The 23,214-nt window shown below is 43.6% G+C and overlaps 1 protein-coding gene across 1 annotated transcript in view; it reads left to right on the top strand.

Moving 5' to 3' along the window:
- Positions 1–22,330, top strand: part of plcl2 (phospholipase C like 2) — a 38,361-nt gene extending 16,031 nt beyond the window's left edge. The window contains exons 2-6 of the mRNA XM_084557319.1: positions 747–3,227; positions 4,300–4,503; positions 8,794–8,869; positions 17,826–17,935; positions 19,245–22,330. Coding sequence (XP_084413445.1) covers positions 747–3,227; positions 4,300–4,503; positions 8,794–8,869; positions 17,826–17,935; positions 19,245–19,460 — 3,087 coding nt within the window. The 3' untranslated portion in view covers positions 19,461–22,330. The remainder of the gene's footprint in view (positions 1–746; positions 3,228–4,299; positions 4,504–8,793; positions 8,870–17,825; positions 17,936–19,244) is intronic.
- Positions 22,331–23,214: the final 884 nt, after the last annotated feature.

The raw sequence follows: 23,214 nt of genomic DNA, 5'->3' as shown, positions 1-23,214 counted from the left end.
GACCGGGTTATTGGCTGAACTGTGGTCAGTCTCCATTGCTTTAGCTGCTTCTTGCAAAAAGTATATATATGATTTAACACAGCGTGGCCAATGGTAGTGTGGAGAAACCGAGTAGTCAAGTTGATTATTAATATTTTCCTTCTTACTTAACCTGCCGACATAATATGTTATCAAGCTGTACCATTAAACTGCCACGTTGATTAACATAAACTGGCAAAAACTTGTGAAATTAGTTTGGATAATCCAAAATATGAAGTGAAGTTGTTCTGTAGGAACTTGTGGAAAAGTCACGGTCGATTGAAAATGTCAGACATGTGGCTGCTGTAGATGACTGGATTTGTGTGGGCGATTCTCCCCTAAGGGAAACTCCCTGTTTAATTCCCACCAAACACACTTACAGCTTCCTTAAGTCACCCTGGTACCCTGAGTCCGGGAAGGAAGACCTTGCATACAAACGCTAATCAGAGCAGGCAGCATGTAGCTTAGGGTTGTACGATTCTGGAAGGTAGATCTGCCTTTATCTGGTTGTTGCAGATTTTGACCTGTTAAATGGGGAGGCAGCATAATCTGTCCTCAGACTGACTTTGAACAACAGATAAACCTTGAAATTTCACAAATATGCTGTGGTGACAATATGAAGTAGTGGCCTGATTAACAATGAAAGACAAGCTTCTATACAGTTGGGCAGATTCTAAGTGGGTATCTAATCATTTTTATTTATGCCATGTGTTTTTGTTTCTCTGCAGGATGGAAGACAACGTAAAGAAAGAAAGAAGACTGTGTCGTTCAGCAGCATGCCCACTGAGAAGAAGATCAGCAGTGCAAGTGACTGCATCAGTGCGATGGTGGATGGCTCTGAGCTGAAGAAAGTGCGATCCAATTCACGCATTTACCACCGCTACTTTCTCCTTGATGCTGACATGCAGTCTCTGAGATGGGAACCTTCAAAGAAGGAATCAGAAAAGGCAAAAATTGACGTAAAATCCATCAAAGAAGTTCGGACAGGGAAAAATACGGACACTTTTAGAACTAATGGAACCTATGATCAGATATCTGAGGACTGTGCTTTCTCAGTCATCTTTGGAGAGAACTATGAGTCCCTGGACTTGGTGGCAAACACTGCAGATGTAGCCAACATATGGGTTACAGGTCTGAGGTACCTGATCTCCTATGGGAAACATACCTTGAATATGATTGAGAGCAGTCAGAACAACATGCGGTCATCTTGGCTAGGTGAACTGTTTGATGAGGAAGAGCGCAACAAGAGCAAACAAATAACAATATGTGCTGCTGTGCAGCTAGTCAAAAAGTTGAACCCAGGACTTAAAAATGTGAAAATAGAACTGAAGTTCAAGGAGCTTCACAAAGCCAAGGACAAATCAAGTTCTGATGTGACAAAAGAGGAGTTCATTGAAGTCTTTCACGATCTTTGCACCAGGCCAGAAATTTATTTTCTCTTTGTCCAGTTCTCCAGTAACAAAGAATTTCTTGATACCAAGGACTTAATGATATTTCTGGAGGCAGAGCAGGGGATGGCACAAGTCAGTGAAGACACCAGCTTAGAGGTTATTCAGAAATATGAACCATCTAAAGAGGGCCAGCTCAAGGGTTGGCTTTCTCTTGATGGGTTCTCCAACTACCTTATGTCTCCAGAGTGCCATATATTTGATCCTGAACACAAATCTGTATGCCAAGACATGAACCAGCCCTTGTCCCACTACTATATCAATGCGTCCCACAACACTTACCTGATAGAAGATCAGTTCAGAGGTCCCTCTGATGTGACGGGGTATATTCGTGCCCTAAAGATGGGGTGCCGCAGCGTGGAGCTGGATGTGTGGGATGGACCTGATAACGAACCTGTCATTTACACTGGCCACACGATGACTTCACAGATCGTGTTTCGCGGCGTCATTGACGTCGTCAACAAGTATGCCTTTGTTGCCTCTGACTTTCCACTGCTTCTGTGTTTAGAAAACCATTGCTCCTTAAAGCAGCAGAGGGTCATGTTTCAGCACCTCAAGAAGATCCTTGGAGACAAGATCTACATAGATCCTCCAAAACCAGAGGACTGTTACCTCCCCTCTCCTGCTGACCTGAAGGGAAAGATCCTGCTGAAGGGCAAGAAACTGAGCACGAACTGCACTGCTTCAGAAGGTGAGGTAACGGATGAGGACGAAGGGGCAGAGATGTCTCAAAGGATGAGCATAGAGTCTGCAGAACAACAGACGATCGCACTGAAGAAGTTCCAGCTGTCAAAGGACCTTTCTGATTTGGTGACTTTGTGTAAGTCTGTGGAGTTCAAAGACTTCCCGACATCTTTCCAAAACCAGAAGCACTGGGAGCTCTGTTCTTTCAACGAGGTCTTTGCCAGTCGCTGCGCCACTGACTTCCCAGGTGACTTTGTTAACTACAACAAGAAGTTCCTTGCACGGGTTTACCCTAGCCCCATGCGGATTGACTCCAGCAACATGAATCCGCAAGATTTCTGGAAGTGTGGCTGCCAGATTGTGGCAATGAACTACCAGACTCCTGGCCTGATGATGGACTTAAACATCGGCTGGTTCCGGCAGAACGGGAACTGTGGCTATGTGCTGCGGCCGGCTATCATGAGGGAGCAGGTTTCATATTTTAGTGCCAACACTAAAGATTCAGTGCCTGGTGTTTCCCCACAGCTCTTACACATCAAGATCATCAGCGGACAAAACTTCCCCAAACCCAAAGGCTCCGGCGCCAAAGGAGACGTAGTGGACCCTTACGTTTATGTTGAAATACACGGCATCCCTGCTGACTGTGCCGAACAAAGGACTAAAACAGTCAACCAGAACGGGGACAACCCTCTGTTTGACGAGAGCTTTGAGTTCCAGATAAACCTCCCCGAGCTTGCGATGGTGCGCTTTGTGGTGCTAGATGACGACTACATAGGCGATGAGTTTATCGGTCAGTACACCATCCCGTTCGAGTGTCTCCAGCCAGGTTTCCGCCATGTGCCGCTGCAGTCTTTGACAGGGGAAGTCCTGCCACATACCTTGTTGTTTGTCCACGTGGCCATAACCAATCGAAGAGGAGGCGGCAAACCCCACAAGAGAGGACTGTCTGTACGTAAGGGGAAGAGGAGTAGAGAGTACGCCAGCATGAGGGTGCTATTGATCAAGGCTTTGGATGATGTCTTCAAAACAGCCATGCTGCCACTGAGGGAGGCAACAGACCTCCGGGAAAACATGCAGGTAAATACATTAAACTCTTGAAGGCTTATTCAAAATGTCACCTTTTATATACTGCATAGATGTTTTTTCCCATCTTCCAGCATGGGAATGTTTTTCTCTAAAAGAATGGACTGTAGAAATTGTACCCTCAAGTCAAGTTTAGAGAACAACCAGATTTAGTAAAGAGATTCCCAAGCATCTAAAAAGACTGGAAAAACAAAACCACCACGGCCAACCATATTAAATTTGATTTAATCCTCATGAGTTGAGCAACATTCATAATCAGATCCCTGTTTGAGTGATCCATGCAAAAGAGATTTTTAACCCCAGATATGTAAATTTGGAAAGGTTACAGTCAACTGAATCAGTGAATTTCATTTCTGAAGCTATAACAGACGAGGCCATGGTTTTAGGGTTTTAGCAAGTTGTTTACTCGTTTTAAATGTAGTTTTAATGGTGATGACAAATTCACCTGAGGACTTTTTCATATTTTCGGATTTGGAAAGAAATATGTAAAACTGTATGGGAACAAGCTCCACCGGAGTATCACAACACTCTGCGGTTGGTCTCGTGTAGTGTTTCTTCAGGCATTGTATTAGGTTTTATTTTGGTAGCCCTGTTTATATGCAGTCATTGTGTGATAACAAGCCACCGGCCTTGAGACTATAACACATCTCGGCCGTCCTGTCAGAGATTGTCCCTCCGGTTGTTTATGCAGGGTTTAAATTTGGCCTTTCGCAGGAAGGTTAAGTTTTGTGTTTGTGTGTGTGTGTTTGTTCCATTTCCATGTGATACTGAGGTCAGTCCACAGGATTGAGTGTTTATGAGCGGCCAGCAAGTGCCAAAATGAAAGTTCTCAGAGGTAATGAGTGAACTTCCAGCCACTTCCTCTGAGAGGGTGCTCTGTCGGCTTGTGGTTATGTGCTTAATGCAGATCAATGCCAGATTTTAGCAAGCTATTTGGTTCCTCTGCTTTTTTCTTTTAAAGTTTTTATAATGGTTATGCCATTTGACGTGCTTTGCTTGGCACGCCACGTATAAACCACCATAGCTGCACACAAGGCCAGCTGTAATTTCCCTCTTCTCTCTGCAGAATGCCATAGTGTCCTTTAAAGAGCTGTGCGGCCTTTCGGCAGTGGCTAACCTGAAGCAGTGCATATTGGCCCTTTCCCCTCGACTGGCCGGACCTGACAATAGCCCTCTACTGGTGTTCAACCTCAGCGATCAGTACCCGAACCTGGAGCCCCAAGGTCTGCTACCGGAGGTCCTCAAGAAGGTCGTCACCACTTACGACATGGTGAGTAGTAACTGGGGCGACTTGTTGACTTTATTTCATGTAGCAGTAACATGTGGAGAGCAGAGGAATAACAGAAATTGAACATAATGGTAAAAAAGGATTTAATATTTTGTTCCACAGCTTCGGAAAATGATTTAATGTCTCGGTGTTGATGTGTTTTTTCTCTCTTCTGTGCTCGTGGTCGTTGTGTAGGCAGCAGTGCACAGAAACACAGTTCAAGGCGGGTTTGATTGTAATTCTTGTATCTCGCTACGTGTTCATTGGCCTCAGTAGGAAAAATCTATATGTGACTTCAATCGGATCAATACATCGACTTAACCCGACCTAATGGGGACACACAGAGATGGTTAGGTAATAGCATTGTAGCTCTGTTAAGTAATAAAATCAATGATCAAGTTATGCAACGTGCCACTGAGGCTATTCCCAGAGAACACCATTACCCTTAACACATCATGTTCTCATACATTGATTCCTGGCACATCAAGTCGGTTTTTCCACCACCATCATTTCTGGCAGGACTCAAGAAATTCTCTGGCAAAGACACGGCAACAACGGAACCGACCCTGCTTCCGATAATTAGTCCGTTATTTCCATCCCACGGGCTCTAGCAGCACCGGAATATTTATTGAACGACTATAAGACATTCACCGTTAAGCATCGGTGTCGGAGCCCGGCTGCTGTTGGTGTCACACATTTGCATCATACGTAGACAGAGAACACACTCTAAGGTACATAGTGATGAGAATGCACATCAGTATAAGATAACATTTGCTAATTACCAACCTAGAGACTTGTTATCTTCTTCTTTTTGGCAGCGTTGACGCAAAGCTACCACCATTAAAGCAGAAGAAGAAGATTTGATGCTACAGGGATGGGGTTTTAGTTTATCCGTGGACAGTAGGGGATGACCAGGATCGAAGCGTAACATGAATGTGAATGAAACTACAATAGATTTCAGTCAGAAACTATTTAAATGAAGCTTACTACATGCTCTACAGCCACTTGCTTGTCTGAATCTCGGCTCACAAACCAAATTTAAAGAGAAAATAGTTGTAATTTCTGACGTGGACAAGAGGAAAGTGAACTTACTTGCCTGAGGAAAGAGCGCCACTAAAGGTCACACTGTCCAGCCCTGTTAATGTCGCGTGCAAATGAGTCAATAGAAATTTCACCTGTAATGGAAACAGTACACAGAGGAACAGTATGAAAAAGGAAACAGCAACACAATAGAGTGTTATTGTTACTCAACGGTGTTATTTTTACGGCCCACATCCTGCGGGATTCAAAGACGTCTGAGAAAGGGGATGATGTTGAAAAGGCTCAGACGCCGGCCCGATTAAGGTGACTCCCTCCTGCTCTATTCAGACTTGAGAATGCGGGGCGAGGAGGTAATTGGCCCTGATGGAAGGAGCGCCAGGAAAATTGAGTTGGAGGGGAAGAAAGGAAAAAATGACAGGTGTTTGGGGACCAGAATCTAATAGATTAAGAGCGAGGGCTTAAGTGGTGGAAGCTGCGGGCCTTGATCGTCAGCAGAGTGCCAGAAGCGATGGGGAAGCAGGAAGGTGCAGATCTGGAATGCACGGAGGCATAAATGAAATGAGGGAAGGCGACCTTAAAGAAGTGTAAATAATGTATGGAACAGCACAATTAGAAATTCAGGGGTCTGTGTGAAAATCCACCGCAGGGACTAACCGGGCTTTCGCTTTCTAATCGGCGAAAATAGAATCTGGGTCTCAATCCCTGCCCGTTAAGTGCGCTGAGAGAAAAAGGTGGAGAGGCTCGGAGGGATGCCAGCTAGCGGTCTTAGGTAATATGCTCTGGTTTCTGTATTTGCTCACAACAGATTAACTGAGGACAAACTGTAGAGGGAGACCGTGCGAAATCTAAATCTGAATCAAGCCGACTTCAAAACCCGTGTTAATCACTGCTTTGTTTGTCAGGTTCAGAATAATTAAGTAGTCCTGCTACTGATCACCTGAATATTTTAATAGCTTTCAATTCATAGTTAAGATCCGTATTTCTTATATATTCTCTACTTTTTAAACTAGTATCAAAATAAAAACAGCATTTGCGTGTTGGTTAACTGTGGGTAATAATAACCGAAGCCACCATACCACTTAGAGGAGCTAGTCTTTAGTGTCCAGATAGAGCCCAGTCCACCCACCTACCTTAGAATACGCCTTTAAATACACCAGTGATGCTGCGTCTGCCACCAACACGGTAATTTCTCCACCCGTCAGGAAAGTAATCACAGCATGTAGGACAGCTCAGAGTGCTGCAACTGCAGCTGCAGGGTGACACAAACAGCCACAATCACTTAGTCATGAGTGCTTGTAGCACAACATGGTGATTCACTGTATGTGTTTGTGCAAGCACGTCTGTCCCCCACGCTGTACACAATACCGTCGGGCTCAGCGCAGTCGTGCTAACAAAGGGCGCAGCTCTGTGTTTGTCGTCGTCTTTAGAAAATGTTTGCCATGTCTTGAGTAATAGTCTTTAAATGTGTTGTCAGAGCGCTAATTCATTAGAAAGGATCTATAGTCACAGCCTGAGCTGCTGTACAAATACAATATTCACTCCTGTTTGAGTAACATTATACACAATATTCAAAAGAATACACTATCACCTGGATGACTGAGAAGCTTAATAGACATTATACACAACACGGTCTGCTTCTAAGCCTCTAATGAGCCGTTCTATAAAAACAAAACCATATAGTTGTTCCCACTGTTTTGGTCTTATTAAAAAAGTAAAATACACATTAACACCAGCCTTTAATAGGGATGTCCCAGTAGGTCTCGGTACCAGGGCCAATCCAGACAGCTCTACCTTAAAACGAAACCACGCCCATGTGGCGTCAAAACTTGTTTTCTGTTCTTCTGATTCAGTGGCAGCTGCTAGAAAAAAAAAGGCAGAAGAAGCTAAATCACACGACTAAACATGTCTGCTGTGTGGAAGAACTTTACTCTGGAATATGAAGACAGTCAGACGGAAAGTTGTAAACTGTGCAATGTGGATGTTTGTTGAGGTGTTGGTTAGGAGATCATCATTCAGTACTACCAACCTGATTCAACACCTACAAAGGAGAAAAATCTTCCAGAGAGAGTTAGGGAGAAGAAAAGAGTTTAAGATCAGATATGGACAGTCTCGGATCGGCTGATCAGTATTGGATTGGGTGGCAAAACAACTTGACTGGGACGTCTCTAGCCTTTAAGAGCACATTAGTGGGAAAACAGTCTACCAGCAGCTCACACCGTGACTCTAGATTGTCACAGTGTGACACCACCAACGTTTTCTGAATACAAATACGTGTTACGCAAACAGGACGGCAACATTCATTTGGAAATCTTGTGTGTATTTCCACATTTGTCAGTTAATTAGAACATGTTGGATACACAGGTCAGGCGTGTTTCTGGAAAACGTTTCCAGTTTTCTGTTAATATCTGTCTGCACACCCCTCCTTACTGTGCTTGCCTTTGTGACCTGACCTTGCTGTGCGTTATATACAGACTTAGGATGTGCACAGGTCCATAACAGCCATGCTGCTCACACTAAGGCCTCAGAGCCCTACAGGCACTAAATGAAATGGAAAGCAGAGCAACATTTGCGTAAAAATATCATCCTCATTAAACGAAACAATTAAGCTATTGCTAAGATAATTGGTGGGTGAGATCCAGATGGTCTGTCGGGCTTATTTACCTCTATCAGTGACAGCCTACACATGCACCATTAGCCTCCTGAAACAACACTCTGCTGTCTTCCTCGTGGAAGGAGCTGTGTTTTTTTTTTGGTCGGGTGTTAAATATGTAAATAGATCACCAAGAGAGTTTTAACAGTCTGCAGGTCAGCGGAGTTTGTGCACTCAATTAGTGCCGAGCGTAACTGCAGAGGAGCTAAACTTAGCACCGTTCCCAGCTGCAGCCTCGCAGATAACACGGCACTGGTCTGCTTCAGACTGACGGACATGTTTACGGTTTAATTAGACCGACCTTGATTATCAAGCACTTTCTTTTACAGTGATGCTTTTAAAACCAAGTAGAAGGACTGGCGCCCGTACATTTGTCCTCAAACAAGGCTCTGCTACTGTAACTTTTAATAAACAACCTAATTGCTCGTGTCTCCTTCCCTCTAATTTTGGCTTTACTCAGCGACCTCGCCCACTGACATCCCTGTAATAACTTCTTTTCTCAGTCAGCCGTCAGAGGAAGGCTGCTTCCTGCTTTATTGTAGACTACCAGTTGTGCTGATGTGGACAGGGAAGCACTCACACATTTGTCTCCTTTCATTCAGGTGATCCAGACCAGCAAGACACTGCTGGAGAACTCAGAGGGGATTTATGAGAGGATTCTCCAAACACAGAAAGCAGGTAAGAGACAGTCAGAGGAGCCGTGAAAGGCTTTGTTTCCTCACAACCACGCCACAGAACACAGATCGCCCAGTCTGAAACTAATTAGCCTGTGCTTATTTGCATGAGTGGAATTACCATTTGATTCATGTTCATTTGTGTGATCCCGTCACTGTTTCCCTTTGAAAAGCTGCCATTCAGACAGAGGTGTTTGATTCACACCACTAACAGCCTCTGAGCTGGATTCTAATTACTAACGTTTGAGAGAACCAGAGCGAGACAACATCAAAGCTAATAGACAGAAGTCCATCCGTTCTTCTTCTCTACAGGACACCCAACAACCGATGGAGCCTCCTAAGTGTCTCTCAGGTGTTTGTCGAGTCCTGGCCTTTTAGCCTGTTGTAACATCTCAACTTAATCTGAAAAGTAATTCAGTTTTGCTGGGAACCAAAGTTCAAAGCTAGTTCGATTGGCTGGATTCAAGAATATTGACGGACTTAGGAGGGAAACTGCACGATGGGTTTCTGTTAGTTAGAAAAACATGAATGTCACGTATGAGGACATCGTAGGCTCGAAGGGGAAAAGGCAAGAAAAGGCGGGGTGGTTCAGGTTAGCTTGTGTAAAATCACACTTTTACAGAAGGAAGGCTGTTATGTAAGAGGTCAGGTCACAGACATCGGACACAGTCATCCCTGGTCACGTCTGCTTTTTGAATTAAATAAATATCTCTCCTGAAATTTAGTAAAACAACTAAGAAATAATCCAGACTGTGATGTTGACTGTTTTCTTATCACTCTAGCTCTGTGTTGGGGCTCATTGTCCTGCAGCAGAAAGTATCTAGAGTCGCTTCAATGCCTCCATGTTGCTACTGTGGGGTAGGTTAAAGCATATAAAGCAATTTGCTCGTCGCCCATTGCTTTGTAGCTGACAGTTGGTTGCTAGTTGACTTGCCACACAAAAATATTGACAGTGTATGGACGGAGCTAGCTCTTCTTGCTGTCCCCCAGTCTGTTTGAGTAGAAACAACGGTCATAGACGCTGCCGCTCCATCTCGGTTCACCCGATGCTACAAGCGAATTTATTGGTAGGAACCAAAGTCGTGGTTTCCCTGTGGTAAATAAATGTTTGGGGAACTTCACGGTTGCTTCGTATGTCAATCAGCTTTATCAATCGTTCCCATTTGTCACTGCTTTAATTGAACCACTTGAGCTTAGTTCGTCTTGGGAGCTGCCAAGTTATTTTTTTTTTTTTCCTCCTATTATCACTAAAACTCTCTGAATTTTATTTACATATGTGGTCTCTCGTCGCCATGGTGATGATGGTAGTTACTTCCTGTGCGTACACCGCTTAAGACTCTGTGGTTTTTCACAGCACTGTGTTGTAAAGGCAAAATCCAGAGACAGGAACATAGAGATGTCCCAATCAAGTTTGTTTGTGACCAATCATTACCCATCCTGTTATAAATAAACTAAATGTCCTCCCCTTTAGATTTAGGCTCTTCTTCTCCTCTTTGTATTCTCCTACATCACATGTAACTGGATTAAGTCCGTTAAATAGGTTTGAATGATCAGTCTGAATGACTTCCACTCTGTAATTCCACAGAGCAGTCACATGACGCGCCTAGTCACACGATTTTGGGTCTTCTTCGATTTATGGCCGCTTTGAAGCTAGCCAACTGTAACTGACTCTGAAGAAGAACAAGACATTATGACGCCTCAGGGATGTGTTCTGTTATTTATGGTTAATAGCTACAAACTGAAGGCAGATACCGATGCGATCATTTTAAAAACGCCTAGATAGGGATTACTACAGGATTTAAAGATTAGGAAGCCTGAACGAAGCTCAGCCTCAACAGTTTGTAGACGTCTGAATGTGGCGACCTCTGTCCCAAGTATTACAAAGTTCTAGAGGGGATCTGTTTTAGCTTTGGTCCATGAAAATATTGGACGTTTTATGAAACAACTGTTGCAACATCCCAGAATTATGGCTAAAACCTGTTTATTCTGACGTTAATGTGATTCATAATACAGCTTTTTCTGGCAGTGAATTCCATCTAAGTAGCACGGAGGGCTAATTTATCACGGAGCTAGCCGGCTGGAAGCGCTTAGTGAGAGTGGAAGGGGCAAAGATGGACCATCATTACCACGGCTCAGCTTTATTGGTTTCCAGATGGAGGACTTATAAAATATTCATTGTCTGTTGTCTCAGTACATCAGAGAGGAGGCGACTGTGTCTTTTTAACCAATGTGAATCAAAGGCTCCATGCTGCCTTTTTGTTTAATTCTTTTGTGTTTTCAGTTCAACCACCTTTCAGCCTTTAACAATTACGAGTCTGTGGCTCCGGGATAAAGACGTGTTTTAACTTACTGACATCAGAACGGTCCCTTGAAGCGTCTGCTCACATCGTTTTATTAAGGCCGTTCTTGTTGTGGTTCAGATTTGACTGTAGCACGCACAATTTAAAATGGCTACTGTAGTAAATGAATGCTTTGTCTGCGCGTTCAGTCATAATGACCCACTTTGATCCGTACAGCTTTAGTTTTTTACTCTCTAGTAGTTTACGAGGGACGTGCTCGAGTGAGCTTTGCCAACTGTTGGGCTCTTTACCTGTTGCTCGTTCTCCGCTGGACGTCTATAAATCACTCTTTTGAAGTCGTTTAGAGTACTTAAGCCTGAAGGAGATGTCTGCTTGACATCATTAGATCTCTTTCTACTTCATCAATTTCTCATTTAAACAAAACTGCGTTTCATTATCAGTTCTGTCGAGGGCAGTTGACACTTAAATTAGGCTCAGATTAGTGAAGTTTTGGGCTGATTCACGTCTCCTGAGAGAGACAAGAAATCTGGTCTGGAGTCTGTGTCTCCCAAACGTTTTCTCATCCACACTTGTTTAGCTTTTTTTGGTGCTTTTGGTTTGATGAGTGGCTGGAAAACCAGCTTCCAAGTGCATTGTCTCCATCTGTGTAGGATAAGATAACTTTATTGAACTTTAAATTCAGGGTGACGCAGCAGCATGAGAGTTAAGTACCGTTGAGACCTTGCATTAATCCCCTCACAAGTGTCTAGCTTTACTTATAAGTGTGAACACACCCAGCACTCATTTGACCTCATTCCTTTGGTAGTGTGAACACAAAATTCAATTAAATTGTATTTATATAGCTTCAATAACAATACAAATTGTCTCAAGACACTTTACAAAGTCCGGTCGGAACGCCCCAGAGCAAGTGGCAGGAAAAACTCCCTTTTAACAGGAAGAAGCCTTGAGCAGAACCTTAAGCTCATATGGAGGGACCCATCTGCCTAAGGCCGGCGGTAGATACAGAAAAGAGAGAGAGAACGAGGCAATGAGTCCTGGGTCACATTTAAGACCATCTACTGAACAGGGCTGCTCCTGCATCAGCAAAATCTTGCTTCATTCATTCAGAGAAAACAACACAATTACTGTTTATATAAATGATCAGCAGCAGTAATCAGCAATAACCCTTTTAAAATACTCTGTCCTTGTAGCTGTTAACTCAATAAATAACGAATAAATCAAAATCAGAACACTGTTTGTGATTTTGTCATAGAAAAAAAAAACCTTCTCTACATGTGGTTGATTGTTGATGCAGTCGTCATGTTGATGTATAAGGAGCTACTTTATAGTACAAGCTTCACGTAGGTCGCCAGAATAACTGATGCCAGACTGGAGAGCAATAAATAATAACTTAATGGGATTCCAGTGAGTGAAAGAGTCATGACGCACACACACCACAAACAGCTGTTCACGGTTCTGATCCAGCGCTAGGGATCCATAAGAAGCAGCAGCTGTTACAATATTCTACCGCTCCACAAATCATCTTGGTGTTTATTTACATACAGAACGCAAAACTGAGATCAGATCTCGAGTGGTGGCGCTTTAATGCCAGGTGTGAACACAGAGACTTGGGATTGGATGTTAATGCAAGGTCTGAACCTGAGATACAGTAAAAAGACTTAGAGTAGCCTGTCTCTGCAGCCGAAGATAACCGACCATGTTCAATCTGTCTAAAATAAATCTGGAAATATTCAGTATCCATCAGCTGAAAAGACAACAGTATGTTTAAACAGTGTGTGTGTGTGAGGCTTGTTTGATGAGGCAGATGACAGTGAGCGGCCTCCGTTATCAGACCACAGTCGGTGGTTGAGGCTAGAGATACTGGGCGGCGTGCTGCTGAGCAGACTTGTGGCTGCTGGCGAGAGACTCTTAAAGGCTTTGAGGCCGGTGGCTGGATGAGTCCGTGGCTTAACGTCCTCCTGAGCTCCGTCGGCCCATGGAGAGGGTGAGAGGGGTTCTTCACGACGCCTTTCATCTTCACCGTCCACTTCTTCTATCCCCACCACGGAGCTGGCTTTCCTCACCAGCTTTACCTGGTTTGTCAGATCCACCTGCCCCAGCAACACTGCGGCAAAGAAGATGATTGCCAGCCTCTAGAGCGTGGTACAACATCCTTGATAGGTGTCGTCTCACGTGGCTGGTTGTGGTAGAAAGGCCTCTTGAAGCGGTGTAGATCTGTAGACTGGTGGTGCCTTCAATGCTCCTTCATCATATAACAATATGTGTATTAAGATCTAATTTCCAAATCTTGTGCAGGTTTAAGGCTCTTGTGTGAGTGAGTGAGTGAATCGTTCTCTTATTTCAAATTAAACTCTAGTAGATTAAAGCTTGTTGTTGTTTTTTTCTTGACAAGGAGCTTTGTGGGTCAAAGCGTCTTTATGTGTGATTAATTCAAAATCAGCCAACAATCGTAAAGTAGGACACAACAGATGGCAAACTGATGAACTTGAACATTGATTTATTTTCCGTCCTGAACCGATGTAATTTTTTTATTTATTTATTTATTTTTTATCCCAGCGGTGTTTGACTGTGTGTATCCGTGCCTGTGTGTGTGTGTGTGTGTGTGTGTGTGTAGTGTGGTGCTGTCTGTTGTGTAGAAACTGGGTCAGTACAAACCCAATTCCCCCTTTAACGGAGAGCGGAACGTTTGAGCAGCAACAGCGAGCGAAGTTGTGAATAATCCATCACATCAGCTCAGACGGGGAACCGCTGCTTTCCTCCCAGGAAGAAAACACGGTCAGGTGTTTGTAGCTCCACCAGGGCTGTGACTTCCCTCCACCCGACGCCCGTATAGGGTCCAATTAAAATGCAGGGCAGCTGAACGCCTGAACCCGCTGCAGAATAACAAGATCAGCGCTGAGGACGTGTTTTAAATGCCAAGTGCAGCGTTACGGAGCGTTTGATACACGTTAGAATAGCTTTTAATGTGGAGTCCCCCCAAAAACTAACGAGTCTGAGCTCGTTGAGTCTCTATGTAAGGCAGCAAATGACTTCATATATGAGATAAGTGCTGCACCTAACTGTTTTCATTATTGATTAATCTGGACGTTATTCCACGAATCCTGTATCGGCTCATTTAGAGAGATTTCAGTTTCTAAATGATCTGTCGATTCAGAGATACATGCCATCCTGCATGCTCTCACTAGAAATCTTGCTTCCCTCTTCTCTGAAGTCTTACTTCTTAAATCAAATCAGCTTTCAGATCTGACGCACCGTCATCTGATGGAAAACGTTTCACGTCAGAGATGAGGTGGACAAAGAATCTACAACACTGCTTATCATGTTTTGTATTTCCTTCGAACGGGGACCGACCTTGACGTGTCAAACCAGTTTCTCAAGACCTCAGAGAGATATCTGATGAGATCTGCCAGGAATTGGTGTGTATTTAAAAAAAAAAAAAAAAAAAGGATTTGAATGAATTTGTAATTTTTCTGGACGTTTATTGGACCAACCACCACAACAGATTCCTCGATTCTGATTCTGAATCATTATCACCCTTCAAATGAAGATGGATTCGAATAGAAAATCCAAATCCTAAAGGTTCTGGTGGTTTGGTCTTTAAATAAAACATCAGAAAACTGATCAGGTGACATTAGTAATGTTTAGACAACCCAGGAATATTCTATTCACTGCCTGATTGATCAGTTTCTGATCATTTTACCAGAAAATAATCATCAAACATACATTTTACATTTTTAATTTTGATCTAGTTTCGTGAAACAGTTTTTTGCTTCATCTCACGAGTAAATATTAGAAATGAAAATAATGTTTAACTAATTTAACAAGATGAATAATCCCTCTGTGGCTCCAGTGTCTTGAATATAAGATGCTCTTTATTTTCAGGGTCGTAGCCTCCTGACTAAGGTAATTAGAAGACTGAAGAAAGTTTTTATTATTAGATGTTATGTAACTGATGGATGACATTTTGATTAATGAGAAAGAGGAAGGTACCAAAGCCTCTTCACATCTGGTATCATTGAAAAATGTCCTCTGTCCTCTGTAGATAGTGAAGGGAGTTAATTCAGGAGCATGTAGTGGGTGGGAGACATTCAGGTTTGAACTACTGGTAGTCAGGATGATATGGCTGTAAGCTGAATATTAATATAAGGTTGAGATGTTATTGATCACCTTCTCTACTGAGAGAAACTGAAGCTGTCAAAACTGAAACAAGGAAGTTAACAGAGAAAGGAATAATAAATAAATAAATAAATAAATCTATGGGCTCTGAGAAAATGGAATGATCATGTTCTTCACATTCCTTCTGACATTTCCTCAGATTAATAATTGATTCATCTTGATAATTGCAGTCCTGGTCATTATTAATCAGTCGGGGTCTGCAGTGGTTCTGTGGCGTCCTCGTCTCCTAAGAGGCTCTGAGTGGTTCTGGAGGTTACGATCATCGCTCCTCGTTTGAAGGAATAATCGATCAGATCGCGCTCTGATCTGCCACTTCCTACTCCGCTGGTTTCACGCAGCGAGGCGGCCTCGGCTGCACAGCTGCCGTCTTGCAGCATTACTGCACACACATCAGAGGCTGAAATGCTCTGCTAAGAATGAGCTCCCCCCCCTTTCTTGCCTCTGCCAGACTCCATAAAGCGTTGCTAGGCAACCTGCGGTGTGGGTTAAGTGTGTGTGTGTGTGTGTGTGTGTGTGTGTGTGTGTGTGTGTGTGTGGGACAGAGGAAGCTGTGCACCTTCTTCAGCACCGTCATGGTTCACGTGCACGGCGGCGGCAGCAGCTCTGTAGTTAGTGACCTGAAATAGAGGAGGGACGTCATTTTAGAAGCGGTCAGAACGGCAGACGAGGAAAAAAAACAAGAGCGCCGTGGGAGTTAGGAGCAGAGCTGTGATGTCGGGTTCAAAGAGGAGAAACGTGTCAGAGCTGTCGGTGAAATGTGTCACTGGTTGGAGGTTCTGTTCACGCCTCAGGTCCAGAGACAGACTCCCATCCTCAGCTGAGAGGCTGGAGAAACAGCCCAGCAGCACATATTGTGGTGATTTCACACTGAGGGGGTCTCTCTCCCTCTCTCTCTCTTTCCCCCTCTCCCTCTCTCTCTATCACGTGCATAATATGTTTCCATGGCAACAGGGAGGCTGAGGCCGATTTCCCGAGCTCGGAGCAGGAGCGTGTTCTCAGAAGGAGTTTTCCAGTGCAGAGGTGTGTTATGTGCGTAGCAGGAGTCGCGGGGGCTGCCTGTTGCTGCAGCGTCACTGGAAGGAAGGCCAGCTCAACATTAAACATGTCCTCGGTCAGACCCAGTCATGCAAAAGGGGGGAGGGGGGAGAAGACGAAGAAGAGGAGGAGGAGGAGGTGGGAAAGCTCCTCGGGAGACAAATCCCTCCTCTGTTTTGGAAGCCTTGATGCTAATCCACAGTGAAGGAGCGTCACGTCCGTCTGCCTTCCTCTGGTTCCCCTCTCATCCTGCCTCACCGCTGCTTCCCTCAGCTCGGCTTTTTGTTTTTCTTCTCTTCGTTTGACTTCATTTGCCTTTTTGTGGTTTCCCTATTTTTGTTTTGTGTGTGTGTGTCCTCCCTCCTGTCCCCCGCCATCCCATCAGCACCTCGTAGGGATGTGTCACTGTGGTTCACCCCCACGTACTCACATTTCACTCAAGGATATAGACGACTAACAGTTCCCATCAGACAGGGAAATGAATGCAGCCTCTTCCTCTGTTAATAACAAACACTCTGGTCACATTCCCTCCACTACTACTACACGCTCATTTCCTAACACATGTTGTGTCTGTTACGAGACAATATCACGTATCTGTGAGGTTGAAGTTAGTTTAAAGGTCAAATTAAAGTCTTATCTGTTCAGGAACACGGAGTCATTTTTATGCAGAAATGTAGAAAATTTGGAAGGGTGCAACAAATATACTCAAGCGTAACTGTACGTAGCCCGCTTAGTGACGTCCCGGTAGAGGGCCCCCCCCCCCCCAAACTGATTCCTTGCATGCTGGCGTCAGCAGCCATGTCTCATCACATGTCAGAGCAAGTTGTCCCTCAAACGTCTTCAGCTCTGCAGCTCATGTTGTAGAAGAGGACTGTTCATTTGTTCTACTCTGTGTACATTGAGCTATTTTCTATCAACCCTCCATGTTCAGTATTAAATAAACACATTACAGTGATTTATAGTGACACACTCCAGCGTCCTGCATAGAAGTGAGTCAGTAAGAATGTTTTTGCAGCAGCTTCAGACAGACCTCACGCTTCAACACTTCCCACGATCGTCTGCAAAGACTCTGATCAGAGCACCTTTAATATTCATGGCAGGTGTCCCCAGTGTCTCCTCTCTTCACCTGTTCAGTCTAACTCCCTGGTCGTCCTCTAAATGTGCTCGGAGGAATCACACCTGGTGTCTCTCTGTCCTCACCCTCTGGATGTCCAGCGAGGGGGGGGGGACACAGACTGAGGCTCTCTGCTGCAGCAGGATGTGAGATGTTGACAGTACGCGTCAGCCTCTTTGCTCCAACGTGTTTCCTCACAGTGACAACAAGAAACGGCTTCCAGTCTACTGTCACACATCAGCTGCTCTTCTGTCTCACGGACCAGCCTCAAACACAGACGCTGACTTGATGCTCATTCTCTTCTTCTTCTTCTTTTCTCTCTCTCTCTCTGTCAGCGATGGGATTTCACGAGAATCTCCACGACCTGGCCGTGAAGGAAGGGCTGAAGGGACGAAAGCTGCACAAGGCGGTGGAGAGCTTCACGTGGAACATCACCATCCTGAAGGTGAGCTGTGACGCGTCCCGTCAGGGTCTGGTAGTACTCGGGTTAGCAGAGATGAACTAGTAGTAGAGATGTCACCGGTCGGTATCAGGGTCAAGCCTGTAGCCAAACCAGATCTATTCACTGCTAAGAGCCACTTTACTTTTTCTTTACTGTTATTTATTTTCCGCCACAATAAACAAGACTTTACTGTTCTATCTAAAATAAAATGAAAACCCTTCAGTAATAGATTGGAGTCACGTATATTTCTTTTCTTAATGCGTCGTATTCCAGCCTGGTGTCGTCAGACTTAATTCTCTTCTTAATGAATCCGTGTAGATTTCATTATGGGGCGTGTTTCAGTTTCCTCTAACCAATCAGAGACATCTAGTTGTAAACTAATTCAACTCCATGAAGCTGAGACGAATACGTCAACGCCCGTTCTAATGACACTTGGTTTGTCTTTCAGTCTAGGAGAAGACAAAATAATAAAAAGTCTTTATGAATCAAAGGGACAGGAAATCTAGTTTATTTACAAAATATGCAAAAAAAAAAAAAAAAAAAATCTTGTATCAGGATTCAGCTGGAATCCCACCAGCATCTTTTTCTTTTCACTGCATCATTTCTAGAAGTCAGTATCACGTCATTTATTCCAGAGCTTAAGATGAACATTTATCTTCATCTGTCCTCTCATAACTTTATCTTCTGGGTTCATCCACCAGTGATTCAGAGCCTCCAGTGAAGATCTCCACATCACTCATATCTGAGTTTACAGAATTCAGCAGCTACTTATTCAACAGTTTAAGGCAGGGCTGTCTGAATATGTAAAGTAGAGCAACGTCAGAGAGAACACAACACAACACAACAGAACACACAGAGCTGAAATGATGTTTAAGAAAAGTTGTTCATAAAATGTTGTGGAAAAGGAGTTTATTCATTTTAAACCATTTCATAATGTGCTTCTGTGCTCTAAAACAAAAGCAAACATTTGTTGAGTTGTTTTATATATTTATTTATTTATTATAATATGTTACCTCACCTAAACTTTGACGCCCCTGCTCTAAGGTGTTTGTTCAACAAACGTGCCGTTAGTTTGATCACCCACAGGGAGTTAAAGCTCTCTTTGTCCACACTAACTGACACCACAGAGCTTCTGCTAGCAAAATCTTGACCCATCAGGCATAACATTATGACCACCTTCCTCATATTGTGTAGGTCCCTCTTGTGGTGACTCATCAGAGAATGGACATGGGCCTTCTGTATTTCTTTACAGTGATTCAGTCTGCAGGTTAAAGGTGTCTCCCTTGTCTCTAACCCGTCCATCTGTCCCCAGGGCCAGGCCGACCTACTGAAACACGCCAGAAATGAAGTCCAGGAGAACCTGAAGCAGATCCACTACTCCGTGCTCACCTGTAACCTGAGTAAAGGTGGAGGATCAGCGGGGGGCGGAGGCTCCTCCAGCTCCTCGGAGGCCAGAGGGAGACGCAGCCTGGAGGCCATTCCTGAGAAGGCCATGGCGGAGGAGGAGCTCAGCGACGAGGACAACTAAAGACCTCCTCTGCTGGCACCTGTAATCAGACGTCCATCTGTTCCTGCCTCCTGAGCTCAAACCCAGCCCGCCCCCCCTCATTACCCAGGAGTCATTGCTCCACACTCACCAGTGTTCTTCCACATTCCGAGTACATTCCTGTATCACAAGCACATCCACAACCTCCCAGACTTCTGCCTTGTAATCATCTTTTCCAGCCGTGAGTTCACTTCACAACAGTCTTAGTTTCTATTTTCGCTCCAGCGTCTTAAAGTCACTCCAGCGTCTCCGCCGGTCGCCCCGGGGCGACGGGTCTGTTTGTCCTCCTGGGTTGGGAGCTGAGCGAAGCCACCAGACTGTTTAAGACATTGACCTACTGTTCGGAGACGGTGCACCTCTACTCAGCGGAGAACAGGCCTCGGATTGTTGGAAGAGATTTTCTTAAAGCACAATTTCCTGAAGCAACGAATGTAACAGGACCAAGAAGGAAACGGAAGAAGAAGGAAACGTCGCGAATGAGAGTAAAGAGCTGTTTACAAAACTGAACTCGTCCTACGTTCTCGTCTGCCAAAATAGTATACTGTGTGTATATATGGAGTTTCCTGTTACCTTTTTTCTGCAGAGTGCATCATTTTATTATTATTGTATACTTGGAAAGATAAGATTTATTTTATAAAAGATATATGACCATGTGAGTTTCACTTGTCTGCGTGTTAACGAGCTTTGTCAGGAGGGAGTGAGCGGCCGCAGAGTTTAGTTTTTTTCCTTCAACGCGTCGAGACAAACGGCAGAATGTGACCGATCCAGACCGACTCAGCTAGCGCACGAACAGGAAGCAGGAGCGGACGCTGACGCCGCGCACCTACAGCAGCTTGGACGTGTTTTCATATGTGAGGACTTTAACCAGAATAAACCAGTAACAAAAGAGAAAAGTTTAGCTTCTTTAAATCCAAACTGTTATTTAAACTGATGAGAAAACGCTCTGGGCTGAAAAATAATAAAGACTAAACGGTTTTGTTTTTAAATCTCGTACTTCATGATGTTAATCGTTCTATAAAGGTCGTGTTTCATCTTAGCCGAGACGTTCGGACGTTCGGCTCAAGAGTTTCCACTTAGATCAACTTTAAGAGACGTCTGAGGACGATACTGACGTCAGAGTAACAGTAGCTTCAGAAGCGTTCCTGGTGACAGATTAGTGTCTGATTTAATTTATGACGTTTTGTCTTCACTTCAAATTATTTTTCCCCCCGGCTTGTTTTTTTAATTTATCTTCATTTTAAAAGTCTTACCCTGCGATTGTAGAGGAGGCGTGTAGGGTCCGCTGCAAATGAGCTGCCCTCTCTGGGATCAGTCAAGTTACTAGAAAGAAAAAAGACAATTTTATTTGTTTTTGTAGCATCGATAACTATTTAAATTGCGTTAAGACATAACACTCAATCTGGATTTCGTTATGGGGCGTGTTTAACCCTCATGCCCTCCTCACATTTACTACCTTCGTGGCAAAAATGTACACGCACAACTGCCATAAAATCCTCATACATTGATATTTTTCCTGCTTTTTCCCTCATAAATCACTTAAACAACTTTAAACCTGCTCAAAACTACCAACATTTCAATAGTTTTCAGGATTTTAACCCCATAAAAAACATAATTGTTTTTTTTTTTACACTAAAAAACTAAACAAAACACAAAAACTGAATCATTTTATGGAAAATGAACAGTAGATATGTCAAAGCAATAGAAATTGATTTGTTTACATTACTGTTATTTATATAGAGCCAGATACTACCTTTGTGGCTAAAAATGCCCCATTGACTTCCATTCAAACCACATTTTTTTAAAAAACACGTATTCTGTAATGTTAGCAAGAGACATAGTGATAATTTTACTGTATTTGATCAGATTCAACCATTTTCCTGCTGAAGGTCGATGCATGAAATTCTTGTAAATTTGTCATTTACGTTACAGAGCTGTGTGACGACCCCAAGTGTGCAGAAAAGCTGTAAAAAATATTGATGTATGAGGATTTTATGGCTGTTTTTTTTGCACTTGCACATTTTTGCCATGAAGGTGTCCAGAGGGCGCAAAATGCATCACAAGAGTATAAATAACGTGACAGTAAAAGACACTGGATTTAAAAAATTTGACTAAAAAGACGAGTTCCTGCAGAAACTCATAATCGGTTCGTCCAACAATCAAACTAATTGAGCTCTACAGCTCTCAGATGACGTGTATCGGGATGACTGACGTGTATGACATCATTTTTTTTTTTGTACTTACTTTTCTGTCCACGGTCACATTAATAAGCCCCGCCCACTGCGATCTGATTGGCCCGCCAGATCTTTGCATCTGTTCCCAAACGGAGAGACTCCAGAACAACTTCCTGCAAAATAAAAGGCAAATTATCAATGATTCTGAAAACTGAAATTTAATTTAAATGTCAGATAAAGTTCCAAATAATTTTAGAGTTTCCTGAAAAGTGCAGATTTAGAGTTGAGAACAGATGTTTTGTTTGTTTGTGAGCAGCTAATAAAGGCTCCAGATTTAGAAGAACAAAGACTAGCTGCTGACTGCAGATGAGAAAACGGTCGCTGGAGGAAACAGTCGCTTTCAACCCTAAATGTGTTTTATTTTATTTTTAATTCTCCCTCTGTGTTCACACTGTTGTGCGTCGTGTTGTATTTATTTTTATTTTTTTTAAATGCTGTCCACACTTCCTGCTGATCACGACAAGACGTCTGAGTTCCAGTGCTGTGTCAGTCGACGTATTTATAACTGTTGTTGAGAGGATGAAAAGAAAAAGAAGCACTTCAACTGTATTTCAAGTCTCATCTCTTTACCTGTCAATTAAAAACAACAACAACAACAAACAGACTCTGAATAAAACATGTTGGATAGATCACGTGTGTCATGTGTTTGGTCTGCAGCTACGCCCGACCTCCACGTCAACTCCAGTCACTCTGACCTTCCTGCTCCGCTCAGCCGTGCACTTACTGCACATTTCACCATTTTTCACTCAGCGAGGCGCTCGGCCTCTTTTCTACTCACTCTTCTTTTTTTTTGTAACAGAAGAAGAAAAACATCTCGAGGCTTAACTGAATATCTCAACAGGTTTCTCTCTCCTCATCAGTCACCTCTTATTCCAGCACAGCGTTAAAAACCAAACATTAGGGAGACGAGTGAAACGGTGTCAGAGAGAAGTTTCTGTTCTTCAGCTTAGACCACTGACCCTGATGAGCTCGACAAAATAATAGGAACACCTGTTCTACAAACAACAGCCTCTAAAAATGAACTTTTAGGATTTTTACTGGGAGATTTTTGACTTAAGAGATTGAAACCGTCAGAGCATGCAGATGTATTTTATATTATCTTATAGAGAATCAATCTTATATTTGTACTTGTGTCCATCTATATATCCATACATCCATTTATCCATCCAACAATTATCTATCATCCATCCATCCATCTACTCACCCATCCATCCAGCCATTTATTTATCCATCCATCCATCCACCCATCATCCCTCCATCCCTCCATCCATCTATCATCCCTCCATCCACCCATCATCCACCCATCTATCATCCCTCCATCCATCTATCATCCCTCCATCCACCCATCTTCCACCCATCTATCATCCATCCACCCATCTATCATCCCTCCATCCACCCATCATCCCTCCATCCATCTATCATCCCTCCATCCACCCATCATCCACCCATCTATCATCCCTCCATCCATCCACCCATCTATCATCCCTCCATCCATCTATCCCTCC

This window comes from Chelon labrosus (assembly GCF_963514085.1).
Source record: "Chelon labrosus genome assembly, chromosome: 12".
Lineage (NCBI taxonomy): Eukaryota > Metazoa > Chordata > Actinopteri > Mugiliformes > Mugilidae > Chelon > Chelon labrosus.
Note: the sequence above shows the minus strand (reverse complement) of the source record. Positions and strands in the feature narration are given on the sequence as shown.